Source organism: Leptodactylus fuscus, chromosome 4 (genome assembly GCF_031893055.1).
Source record: "Leptodactylus fuscus isolate aLepFus1 chromosome 4, aLepFus1.hap2, whole genome shotgun sequence".
In the NCBI taxonomy this organism is placed as follows: Eukaryota; Metazoa; Chordata; class Amphibia; order Anura; family Leptodactylidae; genus Leptodactylus; species Leptodactylus fuscus.
In genome coordinates, this window is record NC_134268.1 from 140,126,304 (window position 1) to 140,146,955 (window position 20,652).

The window sequence follows — 20,652 nt, forward strand, 5'->3', positions numbered from 1 at the left end:
ACCTTGAAGATCAGAGATGCAGTTCTATGCCAAGACTTCAGATGAGCAGTGGCAGATGTTGTGAGAAGGTAATTAAGTGAAACTGCACCACCACTCAGCAAGTGGGTTGTTTTAACCTTGTGTATACCCTTGGCTCTCCTAGGTACAGTAGAGTAAAAATTTCAGGTAAAACGCAAAGACAACGTGGTGTATCATTTTGGGCTCTTAAAGAACCTTTCACAACCTCCAGTTCTTCACACATTTGGAATTTCTCTAGCACCCATCATTATTGAGCCATCAGTGCATTTAGCCAATTAGAATCAGATGTCAGGTGTGTCTGCCTGAGCTCAGGATCTCCCATGTCACAATTGCACCTAGTTAGCATAGTGTGTATTGAAACTAACAGCATGGATTGCTCAGGAATGGTGGGGGCAAAAAAAAAAAAAATTGAGGAAGAATCAATGGAGCATAGTCTAACAGATAAAAAGATGGAGTTTGTGGAAGTGGTAGTGCCCTCCAACTTTTGGAGGTTTCTGCTAGATCTGAATAAGGTTTATCCAGGTCTGCATTATAGAACTAACACCAGGTTAACAATAGCATTCAGGTTTCCGTTCTTTGGGTCCGCTTAGGGGACCGAAAAATGGTAATCCTATCAGTTTAAAAAGCAGTTACACATGGACTAAGATTGCTGGAGAGGAGAGTCCTATTTGCAGGACTTCTCTCCACCTATATTAAGCAGAATGGGGGACAGAGTCCTCAAATACTAGTGTGAACCAACTCTAAAGCTGGGTTCACACCAGCGTTTGTGTCCGTCAGCTAGTGTCCGATGCTAACGTCCGCGGAAGATTTTAGCATCAGACACTAGCCATGTCTGTTTGCAGTTTGTATGATTTCAAATGGGACATCATGTAGTGTCCTTAAGAAAAATAGGACATCTTTACAAACGGACACTTAAGGACACCCACAGACACTACATGATGTCCCATTTAAAATCATGCAAATTGCAAACGGACACAGCTAGTGTCTGATGCTAAAATCTTCCACAGGCATTAGCATCGGACACCGAAGCTAGTGTGAACGCCCCTTAACCACTTCCGGACTGCCCATAGACTATAAACGTCCGGGAAGTGGTTGCCTAGTTCTGACAGGATGTACCGGTACGTCCAGTCAGAACACAGTAGCTGCATGGAGATCCTACAGCTACTGAAGCTGTGACCCGGCTGTAACTTCAGCCAGAGATCCCACAGAGAGTGGGAAGATTTATTACCTCCCCTGCCTTCTCGATCGCTGTGTATACAGTGCTCAATGAGCGCTGTATACACAGCTATGGGCAGCCACGCTCTGACCCAGTGGTCACGTGATCCATCGAGAGCAGAGTCTTGCAAGAGCTGCTGGGTCCTACAGGACCCAGATCAGCTCTGCATACTGTGTATAAAGCATGCAGGAGGCTGTATTCCTCCTGCAACTGAGGCTAAATGTAACAGCCCCAGTTATGGAGAAATCAGCCTCCAATACAAAAAAAAAAAAAAAAAAAAAAAAAAAAGTGATCAGACGCCCCCAAAGGTCTCTTATCACGTTATGGGGACAGTTTAAAAATGTAAAAAAAAAAAAAAAAAAACACGCTAATAAAACGCTATTAAAGGTTATAGCCCCACCCCCGACGACTCCATAAAGAATAAACGTTACCGTAACAGTGAGGAAAAACTATATTATAAAGTTTCAGTGAGTTATTAAATAAAAATTGAAAACCAGACAATTTCCCTCCTATTTTGTTTTATTTTCAAATGTGTTAATTTTTTTATATCCGGGAAAATATAAAAATAAAACCCTGTGTCCCCTAAAAAAGACGCAAAAAATTAATTGACTGAGACATACAAGAAAAGTGTTACAGCCCTCAAAACCCCACATACAAAATAAGCCTAAAATGTGTCTGGTCCTGGACCACAAATTGGCCTGGTACTGAAGTGGTTAAGTTATCTTTCCTAAACATTTCACAATATCAAGCTTTCAACTTACCTGATAGTAGGGATGTAAAAAAGCATCTGGGCAGCCAGATAATGCCATCTGTTTATTAATACCAGTCTTAAAATCTGCAGACACCTGTAAGAAAAACAATTTAAATAAAGCATTCACTTTCTCAAGTTTAAGACAAATTTTAAAAATGTATTCCAAGAATTTAAACTAGAACCCTTCAGATTTTCCACCATAAAACAGCACCATCATGAGGCAAGTGGCAAGACACCTGTGGGCGGCCGCACTACTGCCAATAGGTAAGTGGTGAAGCAGCACTGTCTCCAGGACCGCCACAAAACATCTTGGGGCGGCCCTGGAGACAGCGCTGCTCCAATGGCTACCCACAGTCAGCAGCAGGCCTCTGCTCACTTGCTCTCTAGACCCCTCCCCCACTGCTCCATCACAACAGGTGAGGTGGCCATGCAAGTTCAGGCCCGCACCTGGTGTGTCTTTTTACCCCTAAACTAGCTCAGGAGAAGGCCGCTCTAAAAACAACCCTCCCCAGACCTGTTCACAGTAGTCCTCCGCTTCTCCCCCTACTATATGCTGCAGAAGCTGGTAGTGAGCAGGACCAAGCCGCGATCCCACTACCGCTATTATACTCTTACAGTGTTACAGAGGATAGTGCAACTATGCTGAAGTTGCTCCCCTCAATGACTACTTTGGTAATTTGCATATGATTTTTCCAGAAAACATTTTAACCTCACTTTCTTGCAGCAGAAATATTAGAGGGGTAGCAATGGTATGGTCATTATGACCTGTCAAACCTCCCATTCCTGCTTTGTATGGTCCAGTTCCTGGAGCCTACAGTCCATTGAATTAAATAATGTTATTCCCATCAACCATAGCTAGACCCATTACTGCCACACACTTCAGAGCCAAAACTAAAACGGACCACCTTCCAGGACCTTTGCCTGTGACCGTCAAAGGGGGTGGGGGGGGGGGGGAGGAGGAGGAGGAGAGGGACAGTACTGCAAGAGGGAGGTTATAGAAGAGAGTAGATTAGGAGAGGCATGAACAAAATTTGACAGAAAAGGTAGGGCAGAAACATGGCTGGTCATTGAGGTCACATGGTAGAGCTCAATAGTATTTGAAAGCAGAGAGACCTTCTGGGCCTATGACCTTAAAGGGGTCATGTGGGGAAAGGAAACTTCAGTGTAGTCACTGAACTGGATAAGTCATACTTTGGATGAGGGTCCTCTGCACAGCTAATGATTCCGGTGCCAGAGTGCAACAGAGGGGCCAGAAGTCTTGTTCCTCTGCTTCACTGGCTGACGCTCAAATGTTCGGTCACAGGACAGTATGTAAAAGCAACAAGAGCACACTAAAGCCAGTGACAGAAACCGAGCTGAAGCTTGAACTCCTTGCAGCTCACTGAAAAACTAAATCCCCGGAGCAAGATTGTTGGTATGACAGCCAGGAGCCCAACATCTCCTTTCCCTTGAACACAAAAGTACTTAAGGGGAATTCACATGAACATAACCATATCTATATTTGTAGATAAGAGTTAAAAATTCTGCAAAGTTGTTTAACTACTTATAATTGCAAAGTCTTAAAGATTCCCTACTATCTTGGTGGTAGTCTGTTTTGTCCAGCTGCCAATGAATACGACCACATACGCAGAAACTTTCTATGGTCTGGGACTTGTCATCAGGAACCCTGCTATGATTTTCTTATTGTAGCAGTCAGACAGGGACACTACATGTATGAGAAGATATCCCGGCCACAATAAAGAAATCATAGCAGATTCTCTGACCTTAGAAAAATCCTGCATTCATGGTCATATCCACTGGCAACCAAAGACTGACCACACGATATTTAAAGAAAATCTTTAAAACTCTGCAAAATAGACAGTCTCCAAAACGGTGTAGCTAAAAAGTACACACACACAGTGGCCTTCCCAATGCAAGATTATATACTATAGAAAGACATTCATGTCAATGGAAGAGACAAAGGACCAGTCTATGTTTAAGTTGGTCAAACTATACATTTAGATGGGTGAAGAGAACAGAGGTCTTATCAGTACAGCAGGTAGGTTCATGCATGCCATTGACTTCTATAAACTGAGAATTGTCACTACTCCCAAAAATCTTATATTGTATTTGCTTTGTCATTCAAATACACATTGGCATCGTCAGTGATTGTGTCTCCTCCCCCCCCCCCCCCAAGAATATTTCAGAAAACTACAAGTCTGGTACTACCCACTACAAATAAGCCTTAGCCAGAACACACACTACCAAAACCGTAGTCCAGTATGTTACCGCATAAGCGGATCTGAATATTTAGGAAGCTTGATAGTGTTCCATTAGCACATCCATATTACCGATTCTAACCCTGTCCCACACAGCCATTGGCTAAATATATGTCTAGCTACACACTAGCCAATCAGTATTGCTGATGGTTAATAACCAGGAGTGATAAATGAACAGGGATTTACATGCCTATGTAGACCAAATATGAAATAGGAGAGTTGCACCCTAACAAAAGGACTTAAGATTATTAATTCTATTTATTTAAAAGGAATACTCAAACACTAATGAGTCCTTCACTAGACCACTAATGTTACCAAAATGCCTAATACAGGGAGCTGAAAAGTCTTAAGAGCCCAATAGGGAGAAATTCCAAATCTGCCTGGTCTGCCTAATATATAAACACCAGGCCATATGGAACCCCCATAGCATAATGTGTTTTTCTCTTGCCATCAAAGTACCAGAGGTGCTGTTTAGCCAGTCTATTTCATCTCTGGCTTCACAGCAAACTCTGTAAGGGAATATACAGACAGTTTAATGCATCAGTATTCAGTATGAGCCTCATCCATTGAAAGCTTGCTTGGAATGAAAAGGTGCAAAAAAAGAGCAGTCAAAGTCAAACCTTATCTGGGGAGGCTTTTTGGTTAAAGTGAATAACAAATCTGAAGAGTTCAGTGCCCTTGTGCCTACAGGACAGTGGTAGAGAGACTTTAGAGTTTCCAACACAATCACTTCTCAAATGGCTATTGATAAGTGAGGAAGCTATGTGGACGATTTGACAGTCCTAATTGGATATATTAACTTTCCCTGCCAGGGGTTTTCAGATGTCCCTCTCCTCTGGCTGCCAGGGCAAATTTCATTGGTTTTATTCTACCATATATATATATATATATATATATATATATATATATATATATATATATATATATATATAAAAAAGTCAGTCAATGGGAGCCTTTTTTGCAGGTGGATTTGGAGGCGGATTCTGCGTCAATATCCACCTGCAAAAGACTATGAATATACCCTTACATTCACATAAAGCTGCACACGATTTACAGTGCCTACAAGTAGTATTCAACCCCCTGCAGATTTAGCAGGTTTACACATTCGGAATTAACTTGGCATTGTGACATTTGGACTGTAGATCAGCCTGGAAGTGTGAAATGCACTGCAGCAAAAAAAGAATGTTATTTCTTTGTTTATTTTTTTTTAAATTGTAAAAAGTTTATTCAGAGGGTCATTTATTATTCAACCCGTCAAACCACCAGAATTCTGTTTGGTTCCCCTAAAGCAGGGGTCTCAAACTCAACTCAGCATGTGGGCCGCAGAGCAAGATCCCAGCCAGTAGGCGGGCCGCACCGTGGCAAATTTAGCTCCACCCACTTTTATGTTGACTCTGCCCATTCATTTTTCATGTGTCCCCACACTGTATAATCCTCCTACAGTCACCCGTAAACTATATGCCCCCCCTCCATCTTTCCCCCAGTTACATATACACCCTTCATCTGCCCCCAGATTCATGTCCCTCCATCTCTGCCCCCAGATTCATGTCCCCCCAGTTTCATGTCCCCCCATCTCTGCCCCAGTGTCATGCCGTTTTCCCCCCTCCCTTCGTCTGCCCCCAGTGTCATGCCGTTTTCCCCCCTCCCTTCGTCTGCCCCCAGTGTCATGAGCCCCTTCATTCCACCTCAGTGTTTAAAGAGGACCTTTCACCATTTTGCCCATAGGCAGTTCTATATACTGCCGGAAAGCTGACAGTACGCCGAGTTCAGTGCACTGTCGGCTTTCCCGATGTGGGCCCAGTGTGAAGAGCTTACGGTCCCGGTACCGTAGCTCTTCTATGGTCAGAAGGGAGTTTCTGCCACTCAGAGAAGTCCTTCTTCACAGCACAGCCAATCACGCTGTGCTGTGAGAGCCGGGAGGAACGCCTCCCTCCCTGATAATGCTAGTCTATGGACGAGTACTGCGAGCAGAGGGAGGGGGGAGTTCCCGGCTCTCACAGCACAGCGCGATTGGCTGTGCTGTAAAGAAGGACGTCTCTGGCTAACTGTCAGAAACTCCCTTCTGACCATAGAAGAGCTACGGTACCGGGACCGTAAGCTCTTCACACCGGGCCCACATCGGAAAAGCCGACAGTGTGCTGAATTCAGCACACTGTCAGCTTTCCGGCAGTATATAGAACTGCCTGTGGGCAAAATGGTGAAAGGTCCTCTTTAACACACAAAAAAAACACTTATACTCACCATCCAACGCTCCCCCGCCGCGCTCTGCAGTTTCACTAAAAGACCTGTAGGCGCGATGTGATGATGTGACGTCATCACATCGCGCCTATATGTCCACTAGCCGGAACGTAGCGGCTAGTCACGCCGGATCCGCGTTGATTACATTGCGAGATGATTATATCCACTAGGCTTGTGCGGGCCGCACAAAATTGTTCGGGGGGGCCGCATGCGGCCCGCGAGTTTGAGACCCCTGCCCTAAAGTATTAAGAAGTGGTTCAGGCACAAAGAACAATGAGCTTCACATGTTTAGATTAATTATCTCTTTTTCCAGCCTTTTCTGACTAAGACCCTCCCCAAACTTGTGAACAGCACTCATACATGGTCAACATGGGAAAGACAAAGGAGCATTCCAAGACCATCAGAGACAAGATCGTGGAGGGTCACAAGGCTGGCAAGGGGTACAAAACCCTTTCCAAGGAGTTGGGCCTACCTGTCTCCACTGTTGGGAGCATCATCCGGAAGTGGAAGGCTTATGGAACTACTGTTAGCCTTCCACGGCCTGGACAGCCTTTGAAAGTTTCCTCCCGTGCTGAGGCCAGCCAGGCTTGTCCGAAGAGTCAAGGTTAACCCAAGGACAACAAGGAAGGAGCTCCGGGAAGATCTCATGGCAGTGGGGACATTGGTTTCAGTCAATACCATAAACTTGTGGAAGGAGCTCAAGATTAAAGTCCACATGAGACACCCAAAGAACCTAGATAACTTGAAGATCTGCATGGAGGAGCGGGCCAAGATAACTCCAGAGACCTGTGCCGGCCTGATCAGGTCTTATAAAAGACCATTATTAGCTGTAATTGCAAACAAGGGTTATTCCACAAAATATTAAACCTAGGGGTTGAATAATAATTGACCCACACTTTTATGTTTAAAGTTTATTAAAATTTAACTGAGCAATATAAACTTTTTGGTTTGTAAGATTTATGCATCTGTTAATAAATCCTGCTCTTGTTTGAAGGCTCTAACTTATTTGCATCTTATCAAACCTGCTAAATCTGCAGGGGGTTGAATACTACTTGTAGGCACTGTATATATGAAAGCAGTATTTTGCAGTTATTCACTAATCTGTTAAAAATGTATACTGCATATAGAAAACGGATACCAAAAATAGAACAGATTAGAATGCATACAAAACAAATGCACAATGTAATACACACACACACAACCACTTTTATGCAACTTTGCAGCAAACATACGGTACTTTCAAAAAAAAAACAAAAACCCACACCTGTAAGCTTGAGGAATTCATACCGTAAAATTATCTATATTTTTTTCCCCATACACACTTCTCCAGAGACTGCACATGGACCAAAGAGGTGGTGCTGGGAACAGGAAGTGAAGTCATTCATATTGAAGCATATTGCTCCCACCAAATCTGAATGTACTGAAACTGTTTTTTGTTTTTTTTAATAGAACCCGAAAAGGTCTTTAAACTCGAAAGGCTGGCAAGTAGGATACTTTATTTAGAAGAGCTGGAATATCAAGCACTTTAAGGAGGTACAGTTTATTCTAAGGTAGCCTGGTCTAGGAGAGATAGGAAATATATATATAAAAAAACCACACTTGAGTCTTCAGTAATTGATACCTTTTTAATGGCCAACTCATTATGATGACAGATTACAACGTTTCAGAACTCTAGGTTCCTTTCTGAAGTAAATTTGGAGGAGAGAGGTTATTTATGTTCTGCTCTAGATAGTTATCTGACTGCTGCCCAGCTCCTCCACCCATTGCTTGAGTGACAGCTTCCACTTTGCTCTAGATAACACCCCTAACTGCTGACAGTGCGACGACCAGTCAGAAGAACACTCACGCCTAGTCAAGTTCTTTTCATTTGATTTGCATAAGAATCATTTTTATGAAAATGGAGCTGCAATACAAAAGGATCTCTGGAAAGTGTAGAAGACACTATCCAAGGTACTGTCATTGTTTGATACAGATTTCCTTCACACAACTTCTGAAGGAAATCTGTATGTCTAAGAATGTCAGACGTTCTAAACAGGCAAGCTCCTTCCAAAGTACACTGCACAACTTACGGTACTCTTAGATCCTACAATCCTCAGAATCTTAGGTTTCTGGCTGCAATACAGAGTGATTGAGTCTCACCACTGAGTATTTGGCTAATGGGTCACCCGGTAGGGAAACCAGGGGAATTAAAAAAAAAAAAAAAATATATATATATATATATATATATCTTGAGAATGAAGTGAACGTGCATGACTGTCACTCCATTAATTGCTACGAGGCTGCTCAGTTGCGTAACTAGGAGCGACGGGGGCCCCGTGGCGAACATTAGACATGGGGGGCCCTCCTCGACCGACGCCTGCCGAAGACCCCAATAGACCACCCCTGCATTCCTGCTCTCTATTATGCCCCATGGTGGCCTCTGCACACAGTATTATGCCACAGTGGCCCCTACTCAGTATAATACCCCCATAGTGGCCGCTGAACACAGTATTATGCCCCATTGTGGACTCCCATGAACAATTACAACAATCTGGGGTCTTTTCAGACCCCAGAGTATATATAGTCTTACTTGCTTACCTATCCCACACCACTGCTGCAGTCCTCAGTGGTGTCAGCGATCTTCACTGATGTCCACGACTTCTGCAGCTTTCAGTTCAGTTTGAAAGCTGACAGCCTGCTGATTTCACACTAGATACTGCAACTGAGTCTCTGATGTAAATGTGAACATAGCCTCATGCTAGGTTCACACCTGCGTTCTTCTTTCCGTTCTGTGCTTTCTGTCTTCTGCATGCCAGAAGACGGAAAGCACAGACCGGGTCCGGCCGTGAGTGTTTTATGCTCTCCGCCGCGAAACCGGATTTTTTTATCCGGACAGAGTACTGCATGTCCGACTGTGTCCGGATTATAAAACCCGGTTTCGCAGCGGAGAGCATAAAACGCTCACCACCGCTCACGGCTGGATATCTCTCTCACCCATTCAAATGAATGGGTGAGAAAGACTCCTGCAGGTTTCCGTCTCCTGCCTCTGTTTTAGGCAGGAAACGGAAACCTGCATAACTGAGTTCACAACGCTGATGTGAACGAGCCCTTAAACAGTGCCACTCAGTTTGCACTGGCTAAGACCACTTAACCTGAGCTTGTGCTGTAGAACTTGGGGTAAGGAATGTGCAGATAAGCCCTCATTGGTGGAAAAGAACTTTCTAGTGTGACCCTCCAGAAAGTGGTGCTAAGACTTTTGCATATTCCTTTCCAATAATTCTTAGCAGGGCATGGATAGTCCAAGTCAGAAACTGTAGTGTAGACTAGATGAATTAGGGATAGTTCACAGGGCAAGAGGAGGTGGATTTTGGCACTGAATCCACCTCAAAATCCACCCCCTCACCCCACTCCCGCTCGTGGAAAAAAGCAAGCTGCCGTTTGAGGCGAATGCCGTGGCGCATCCAGACAATCCCTCCGGACTAGGCCCATTCATTTGGGCCTACTCTGGAGCGGGAGGCCGCAACTGTGAGAAACTGTGACCGGCGCACTTTGGTCCTGATTCTGACACGCTTCCCATGTCAAAATCAGGACCAAAATACGCATTCACTAGCACACTGTGAACGGGGGGGGGGGGGGGGGGGGGGGGGGGGTCAAGGATGTACCATAAGTAAAAAGAACAGGGATGACTTGGGTCAAGGGGGTCTGCCAGGTTTCAATGAAGGAATACTGCTTTAGGTGGATTAGGTTTCAGTTTGTGGGGGTCCCCAAATGGACTCCATGAACAGAAGCCCAAACTCAGGTGTGAACCTAGTGTAAGCTGTGACAGGTAGTTGACATGAGCTAGACTTGTCACAGTGGCTTACATTGTAGAACTGTGGCACAATTTCTAAGTTTACCACCTATTTGACCTAGCATTATGCAAGATTGTTAGAACATTAACAGATTTAACAAGTTTAACAGAAGGGGTAAAAGTCTTCTCATTGGGGAGAGATGGTACAGGGCCTCTTAAGACCTGCATGCCCAGCTAAATTCTCTGTGAGGAATACACAAAGACTTAAACTTTGCTTTTATTAATACTGCTAAAATAAGGACAGAATGCACACGCTCACCCACACTGCTAGATCAGGGGTCTATGGGTTTCCATAAAAAAAATTTTAAAAAAAGTCCTAGAAGAAGTGATCTTGTGCATAAATGGTTGTCTTGGGTCAATGACCACAAACAAGTGGAGATGTATATTGGAGTTCATTCTCTTCCCTACTCAGCAGTCTTAATATAGCAATGTTATTTTTAGAGTCAGCACAGCAAGTATCTAAAAAGTGATCTGAACTTTTAAAGGAGAGCATTACAAACTGCTCTGGGAATTTTAATATTTACATGACCAGGTCCAACATACCTGACAAGCACTTTTATGGCTTCCCTGCAGAGTCTACACATTTGCACAGCATATTTACATAACAAGACTGGACCTTGCAGCTACAACACTGACATTGCCTCAAACATCTTAATTGTACATGACACAGCTCATCAAGTTTACTAGTTTAAAGTAAACTGGTTGTCCAAGACATTGACATTTACTGTGGCCACTTCACTGCTTGACAAGCACAGTCCTATACCATGGCTGGGATTCATTTGAATTCGACTGACCTGTAACATGGTCATGTGACCAACCAATGCATCACTAGTCCGAAACGTGGAGCTCAGTATAAGTTCGTCAGCCCCTTTAACAATAGATTATGGTCCACCACGATCCCCACTTTCACAAACTACCCATTTTTTTATGGAGGAAGGGGTTAATTTCCATAAATCCCACTCTTTTTGGTTGACCATGCCCCTTCCAACCCATTTTCTGGAGCATTGGAAACTATCCTTTTAAGTGTTTTGGGGGCCCAGTGACCCATACTTTGTTTAGGGCATCAATGTTAGATTAGTGGAGGTTTAACAATCCCAATCAGTTCAGATCTGTACAATGTACGAAGCCAGAAGGCCCAATGTCATGTTGACAAGAACAGATAGTTGAGTGCTTGTATCAGACCCTCCCACAGTTAGTAAATTTCCCCCTCCCAAAGTTCTTAGATTTAAACTGGGGCAGGACGTAAACACCGCGACTTGCCTACAGCAGAGACGCTGTGGGAAAAATCGCAGCGTTTTACAGTGCAAGCAAAGGGGATAGGATTCATGCAAATCCCATGTCTACTTTGCAAAGGGGGGGGGGGGGGGACGCAGTGCGGACGCGCTGCGATTTGCAAAGCCTTAGCCTTAAAGGGGTATTGCAAACTAATGGTACCGATGACCTATTGGGATATATCCTCCATGTCCAAGACTAACATTGAAAACCTGGGGTATTGCTATAACTTTCACTAAGATCTGCCATATGTAATTTTTTTTTTGGGGGGGGGAGGGGTGGTTCAAGGTCAAGCCCGTCAGATTTGTTGTAACACATGTCTGAAAGCATTTCAGTTCTGGCAGATGGGACCTTTTGAAGCATGTCAGAATTAAGAGGATGGGGCCTCATTCTGATGCACTTGTGCCAGAGAAAATTAAAGGTTGCACCATCGGGAAAAATCTGTATGAAACAAGTGACAGTTGTCTAGTGGCTTCTTCAAATTCTAAAGGTGTCTCACCCTGCATTGAAGCTCCATCTTCATAAATGCCAGTGTTTATTCATGTTTTATGAAAAGAGGCTTTAAGGGAGTTTCTTCTCCTGCTGGGATTCATTGTGCTCAGATAACCACCTATAACTCCTACATATCTGCATACACCCCTCCATTACTTCAGCAGTATTTTCCACAGTCTGCAGTTAGGGACTATATCTAGAGCAGAATGTGAAGTCCTGGGCAGAAGACAACATATCCCTTAAAGCCCTTTTCAGCTCAATTCTGAATAAAACGGATTTTCAGGTAAATGGGGCTGCAAGGCAGAAGAAAGGCATCTTTAGAAAGTGTAGAAGCAGCCCGACAAGGAACTCCGTTTGATACAGATTTTCCTACTGAGAGACTCCCTTTACCAGTAGAAAATGGTCTTTGTATACACGACACCAATAAATTTTACCAAAATGGGTTACTGCAAGTCGTCGTAGACGCAACAAGTGCGTTAATGCACATTACTACTACATAGATACTACATTGCAGCTCATCTAGAGGATGCCAATCACACTGTCATTTTGGGAATCCAGTACCAAGAACAGCTGTTTTGTGTGTGTGTGTGTGTGTGTGTGTGTGTGTGTGTGTGTGTGTGTGTGTGTGTGTGTGTGTGTGTGTGTGTGTGTGTGTGTGTGTGTGTGTGTGGGGGGGGGGGGGTTGAAACCTGGTTGCAGGCCATCTACATAAATTCTTTATTATGCACTTTCACTGCACACCAGCACCTTATTTTTCCACTTTTGTTTTTTCACTTACATTTATTATGTTGTCCACTTACGTGGTTATAATTAATACAAATGCATTTGTATTTTTCTACTCCCATACTTGACTCTTGTGTAGTGTTTGCACACACTTCTCTTTTGCAAGCATCAATGCATAGCTTGTATCCATGTGCGGCCGTTGTTTACTACTATGCTCGAAATTTATATTAGTTTTAAGTGTGTATTTTTGTGTTTTGTGGCCAGTATCGTGCGAGTAGCTACATCTTGGGTATGTGCAGTGCTTGCGATAACAGGGGTGATTTGTGAAACCTGCATATTTCCCAGGTGTCTCCTTTGCTGGTATTCATTCATGTCCTATATAAACTTCATCTATGCAATGCGAGTCTATACCCTGATGAAGCCAGTATGGAGAGACTCGCATCAGGGCATGTTTTCATATAGTGAGACTTTTTATATTTCTAAGGACAGAATGGTGGTGTTTCATTATGATATTGCAACTTTGTATGGCTTTATGTACCCACTCGATTGTATTAGGAGTTCACTTTGTACACATCACTGGGCTTGTTTTAGCTACATGTTAGTATATAGATACATTTATACCACCACCTGTGTCCTTATATCATTGTTTTTATTTCTCCATATGTGATGCATTAAAGCAACACTGGCCTCCCCCTTTCTTGGTTTCTTTTACGATTGCCATTTTGTCATGTAATTTTATTGATATCTAATAAATTTATACCATTTTATAATTGGTGGTTCTATCTTTTGACAACGTGCTTTCTTCTTAAATGCAAAGTGTGCAGCAGCCATAATGGTGACATATTAGCGGGGGCGGTGGGTAACAAGCCAAAACCACACAGAACTCCATAAATAAAAGGTTTATGGAGTCAAAACAGGCTGCCCAGCAAGACCCTATAAAAGTTTCCAAAAAGAGTTGAAATGGTAACCAGTTCCAGACATCTGCCAGTCAGGTACTTTAATAAGGGGTCTGCATTAACACCCCTAGTGCTTTGGTCTAAGCTGACTGAGGCACCATTTTCCCAGCAGCACATGACTGCCATTTACCTATGGATTGCCAGTCAGAACGAGATCCAGGGCTGGCAATTCTTACAATGAAGGCCTATTGAAGGCTCCCAGACTTGTCTACTATTCATTTCAATTACAGGCTGCTCTATGATAATAGAAGTGCCATCTATTTGCAATCACTTGTGATCAGCTCCACTGACCGTCTTCCTTTCCTCGCTCTTGATCTTTTCTTCTAGCAGGTTGTGTTCAAATCCCACACGTGCACAGTATCACTCCCCTTGGAGCGCTACTGCACACGCTCCGGTGCCATTTTTGTTGCAGTTCTAAGTTCTCCTTAGAACTACGTGAGCGTACTGCGCATGCACAGTACGCTCGCAAACTTCTTCATTCTGGAAGAAATGAAGATCAAAAGCGTGGAAGAGCAAGGACAGGAGGACACTGCTGGAAAAAGAGGGGAAGGTGACAGCAAGATGACGTTCACCAGTGCACAAACCGCCCACGGGTAAGTAGGATTTTATAATAGTCTTTAGGGTATTTAAAACCAGGGGGAGCTTTTAAAATAGATTCACGGTGCCTGAATAGCCTTTTTAAAGGCTATTCAGGAATATGTGGGGCTCATACGGCATCATTTTGCTGATGGAGCCCCTTTAGACATCACTACTAGGTCAATGGATATCTGAAACTGCAAGACTCAACTTGAGCAAAGAAGCCATTATGCTCTGGTAAACCCTACACCAAACAATTCTGCCTCACTTCTGACAACAGACTAAAAACAGGCTTTGAATTTAGAGGTTGTTTAGGTCAAAATACTTTAGTTTGGATTATGCCTATAACTACTATTTTTTGTTTAATAAACACTAGAAGAAATTTGATCCGGAGCCCTGATGTTGCAAACATGTTGACATGCTGACCAATGCTTTTCCTCCATAGGTTTCACATGCAAGATTATAAAGTTGGCTTTAAAAAAATAAATAAAAAATTACACTAATATATATATATATATATAGTGTAAATATAATGTAAATATGCAAGACTTACACATTGGGGCTAATCCTTGCACTGTGCTGCACACCTGCAGCAGGTTCATGGCAAAAGTCAATGTTATTCATTGTGGCCAATCCACATAACAGTACTATGAAAATACAGGATAATCATAGGCCAAGTAGAATGAGTGATGACATAAGGGCTAGTTCACACATGTTGCCGATAGTGAAAAAAAAAGCAGCAAGCTGTCCTTTCTTCAGGCGGATTCCGTGGCTCCCGCCTGGCGGCAGCAACAGGTGGGTTTTGACCAGAAAGTGATGTAGCTCCCCGCATAACTCTGTGCCAAAATCCACCACACTGCCCCCCATGTGAACGAGCCCTAAGAGTACTTAAGTCAGTCCTTTTATTGGTCCTTGATTGGTTAATCTGACTTTCTTCCTAGTACAGGAATATTTATCATATAAGCTTCATTACCTAAGCCAGGTTTATCAGTTATCCTAAGTCTGCTCTAGATGCTTTATCCTAAGATCTTAAAGGGGTATTCCCAACTCACTTGTTCACCACCTTGAAGGCTGTCTGCTCTGTTCACTTCCTGGTTCTGGGTAAATTGGTGGGCAGGGTTTCACTTGCTGTCTCACAGACAAAGTCAGCTCTGCCATCTCTCTTCATAGCAGTACATGTTTGCAGTCAGTAATGAGGGATGGTTGTAAATAAATTAGCAAAGTATCACTGGAAGATGCACAATACGAAGAAGATGCGCAGAGCTGGATTTGTTAGGTATGAGAATCCCAAACTTGCATGCTAGAGGACCACAAGTCAACTTGCAATATACCCACTTTCAGGTCTGTGTTTAATGGACTCAGTCTCAGCCCTTATGAGCAAAATTCAATTAGCCGACTGATAACAGGAAGAGCAGGAGATAAACAGCTCAGAAATACAAGCTACTCTGAGCACTCAGCTCCCCCTCCCTTCCCTGAGAGCAGGGAGCTACATCACTTGCCCTGGGTGGAGAGATAAGATCATCTCCAGGTCCTGGTTATAGAGATTCAGTGTAAACAATGTAATGAATAGTCTCAAATAGCCAAACAAAGCAGTTTTGCTTAAGTATTGTATTTAGGAAAAGTCTTAAATCTACATAAATAGCAGTATAGATAGGATCCTTGAGATAAGACAACCCCTTTAAGAGATTTCTAAACTAACTTTATTTTCTGTAATATACTTTGTTAGAAGAGGCACCCTATACCACTTGTACACAAAAATCTAAGAAGTCATGACCATATGGTGACAAATTCTGCAAGGTTTGATATTTTAAGGTGTTAAGATGTAAATAAAAACTATATAAATTTGTTATCCCTGAATAGAACTGACCTATAAAATACAGGTGACCTGTCATTTTGGCTGCACAGTGAACACCACATAACGAAGCCCATAAGAATTCTGCACAAATGCACTCCAATTTTACCCAATTCTAAATTTTGCTAGCTTCCTGGAAAATGTACAGAATATTAAGTGGTACCCATACACCAATTTGTCCTGTAAATATAAAGTGCTAATACTGCTCCAACAGGGTTCCTGGGACCAGGACATTAGCTGGGGATTCTAGCACAACACCATAAATTGCATAGTGGTTGATGGATTGCAACTAAACCCCATTCAATTGAATGGAACCAAGCTATAGCACAGCTTTGTGACCAATTATCTGGTCATTGGCCTGAAAGGAAGTGGCGCTCATTGTCCCAGAAACCACCTTTATGAGGTGTGCCTAAAATACAATTCAACCACATCACTGTTGAATGCATTCAAAAAGATATCTACATCAGTACCCAAGACTCATACTAAATCCTGCAAGAACTTCTGTCCAAAATTAAGCCTGTAAACAACCATGCACTCCAAACAGGAGGGGGAGCATTATGTGACTACTCAGTAGCCTGAGAACAGTGGCTATGTCTATATGCACTCCATATACCAAATTAGGTAGCACGATTGTTGGAGAAAATCTAAGATGCAATGGAAAAATTCATAGACAAGCTGTTGCAACACCACTAGAGGGAGCCTATGAAGTATACCATTATAAAAATGTGGTGATCAGGAATTCATTACACACCTCTTGCACCTTAGAATATACAGTTAATGTGACCAGTGATTTCTGATCCCAGAAATCCTGAAAATAGAACAAAAACTACAGTATGTGATCCTCCAAATGGCATACATTACAGAGAAGGACATTTTAATACAAGCTGAATTTTACAATAAGCCTACAAGCACAAGTTTATCATTTAAAAGATTGTGATATCCTTTGACTAACCTTGATATACAGAGAAGGGTGACTGCTTATTGTATCAGCTTTTATGTTTGCATAGCTTGGCCAGCTCAAAAGATATTGCCATTTTTAGCTCCTTGTAGAATGTCCCATCAAAAGATGCACTACATCGCCCAGCAAGAATGCTGGCCAGTGGACGCAGTCAACGTCACAGGACTTTTCAGTTTCATCACATGAATCTGTTTATCAATATGCTCTTTGGAGCAATTAGGGCATTGACTTACCTCTAACGCAAACACTATTCTTGACCTAGACAGCTCATTTGCATACTGAAGTAATATTTTGGCAATGGCAGTTCACAAGGAGAAAACACTGGATCACCTGAATTAAGGTGCAGGGCTGGGTTGATATGTTGGACTCTGGTGAGAGACTAAGTGCTATTCCCAGGATCATCATATCTATATTTATAGATAGTCAAACATTTTTGTAAATATAAGTAGTTAATTCTGCAGAGTTTTAAAGATTCTCTAACTATCTTAGTGATGATCTATCGATTGCTTTGATCGCTTGCTTATAATATAATACATTTTATTTATATTGCGCCAACATATTCCACAGCACTGTACAATTTGTAGTGTTCAAATACAGACAGAAAGATACATTACAAAGAAAGTCATCTGACACAATGGGACCGAGAGCCCTGCTCGCAAGAGCTTACAATCAAAGAGGTAGAAGGGGTGACAAGATATGGCTATGACTACAAATGAAGAACCTTTCTATGGTCTGGGACTTGTCAGGAACCCAGCCATGATTTTTTTTATTGTATCTGGGTTATCAGGCAGAGACACTATATGTTGAGAAGATATCCCAGCCATGATAAGGAAATCATAGCCGATTCTGACCTTAGAAAGGTCTTGCATTCATGGTTGTAGCCACTGGCACAAGACAACACAATATTTAGAGAGAAATCTTTAAAACTCTGAAAAATGTTTAATTACTGATATTTTCAAAAGTGTTTAAATTATCTACAAATTTAAAAATGGTTATGATCATGGAAATACCCCTTTTAAGAAAGAGTACAATCTCCGAATAGAATTTTAGACCTAAGCTTTTGTAGACAGTCACTTTAACCTCTTAATGACAAAGCCCAAGAGTGTGTTAAGGACCAGGCCTCATTTTTCAAACTGACATGTCACTTTATATAGCAAGAACCTTTCAGACTAATTTACACAAGGGATTTTGAGAATGTTTTTCCTGACAAATTGTACTTCGGTTTAATGGTAAACATTGATCAATATTTTTGTATAAAAATATATATCTTCCTGTGACATCACCACTGCACTAATACAGAACACCAGAGACTGTCTTTTTGCTGTCTCTAACATGTCCTTTCTCTCCGAAATTAAATCTCTCCAAGATTGAACTACTACCGTTTCCACCATCTAATAGATCTGTCCCTGATATATCCATTGTAGTCTCAGGCCTTACTATAACTCCTAGGCAGTATGCCCTCTGCCTCGGGGTTATGTTTGAATCCAACCTTTCCTTCAACCCTCATATTGAATCACTCGCACGTTCATGTCACCTCAAAAACCTCTCCATGATACTCCCTTTCCTTACCAGAGATACATTAAAGACACTTATTGTCTGATTCATTCTCACCTTGACTACTGGAACTCCTTACTAATCGGTCTTCCCCTCACTAAACTCTCCCCTCTACAATCTATTCTGAATGCTGCGGCCAGGCTCATCTATCAGGCTAGACGCTACAGCGATGCCTCCGGTCTGTGCCAGTCGCTACATTGGCTGCCTATTCATTATAGAATAAAATATATAAAGTTATCAATCTCATCCACAAGGCTCTCCATAATGCTGCACCTCCCTACATTTCCTCCCTCATCTCTGTCTACCGCCCAACCCGTGTTCTCTGTTCACTCAATGACCTAACACTTACATCCTTTATTATCAGAACCTCCCACGCTCATATACAAGACTTCTCACAAGTTGCACAACTTTTCTTGAATGCTCTATCCCGGACAATCTGCTTAACTCCCAATTTCTACAGCTTCAAACGCAAACTAAAGACACATCTTTTCAGACAGGCCTATCACAATTTCTACCGTAAACCCTTCTGTACTATAATCAGAAACCCCAAAATGTAACCCTCCTCTGTCCCCACTTCCACATTACCCCACATGATACGATGCCATTTCAGGATAACTTTATATGACCAAGCTCAATCCACATGTTAAAGGACACGACTGGTGACGGCTCATACAGCTTTAGGTTTGTGTAATGACAGTAACCTCTATTACAAAATTATCTGACCATTGTATAAGCAATGCCACCCCTGCTACCTCTTGTGTCACCCCCTCTACCTCAGATTGTAAACTCTTGCAAGCAGGGCCCTCAATCCCATTGTGTGAAATAATTTTCTTTGTAATATATCTTTGTCTGTATTTGAACCCTACAAATTGTACAGCGCATACCACTCTAATACATTATCTACCATATCTGTGCTTTGTATTGGCATCACCACAATCACAAAGATAAAGAAGAAAATGCAGCTCAGTTTGTTGTGCAATTTCTCCAGATCACAGACATATCCCACATGTGGGTGCAAACCGATGTTCAGGCACCTAGCAGTACATTATACGTCTGAATAGCCGATTTTGCTGGAATAGCTCTCAGGTGCCATGTCTTGTTTGCAGAGCCCCTAAACTACCAATACAATGGAAATCCCACCCTCCCACCCCTGCCAAAAAGTTACCCCATTTTGGAAACTACACCCTTTACAATTTATCAAGGGGTATAGTGAGCATTTTGACCCACAGCTGTTTCATAGATTTTTACTAAAATTAGGATGGGAAAGTTGAAAATTACCAAGATGTCACTATCTTCAAAGTTTTCATTTTCACAAGGGGTTAGAGGAGAAAGCACCTCAGTTTGTTAAATGCTCCTGAACATGGCAATACCCAATATATGGTTGTAAGCTACTGTAGGGGTACAAGACAGCTCAGAATAGGAAGAGTGCCATTTGGTTTTTGGAGAACAGATTTTGCTGGAATAGTTTTCAAGTGCCATGTCATATTTACAGAGCGCCTAGAGTACCAATAAAATGGAAACCCCCCAAAGTAAGCCCCTTAAAGAGGACCTTTCATCAGATCGGGCACATGTAGTTTTATAAACTGCTGGAAAGCTGACTGTGCGCTGAATTCAGCGCACTGTCAGCTTTCCCGATCTGTGCCCGGTGTAAAGCGCTATCGGTCCCGGGACCGTAGTGCTTTACAGTCAGAAGGGTGTTTCTGACAGTTAGCCAGGGACGCCCTTCTGCCCAGCAGCGCCTATCGCGCTGTACTGTGGAGCGGGGAGGAACTCCCCCCTCCCGCTCCTGATAATACTCATCTATGGACAAGCTGTGTGAGCAGAGGGAGGAGGCGTTCCTCCCCACGCCACAGCACAGCGCGATAGGCACTGCTGGGCAGAAGGGCGTCCCTGGCTAACTGTCAGAAACACCCTTCTGACTGTAAAGCACTACGGTCCCGGGACCGATAGCGCTTTACA

The 20,652-nt window shown here is 42.7% G+C and overlaps 1 protein-coding gene across 2 annotated transcripts in view; it reads right to left on the reverse strand.

Moving 5' to 3' along the window:
• Window positions 1-20,652, reverse strand: part of GRB10 (growth factor receptor bound protein 10) — a 106,801-nt gene that overhangs the window by 72,971 nt on the left and 13,178 nt on the right. For both annotated transcript variants that reach the window (XM_075271133.1, XM_075271134.1), the window contains exon 2: window positions 1,996-2,079. In XM_075271133.1, coding sequence (XP_075127234.1) covers window positions 1,996-2,043 — 48 coding nt within the window. In that variant the 5' untranslated portion in view covers window positions 2,044-2,079. The remainder of the gene's footprint in view (window positions 1-1,995; window positions 2,080-20,652) is intronic.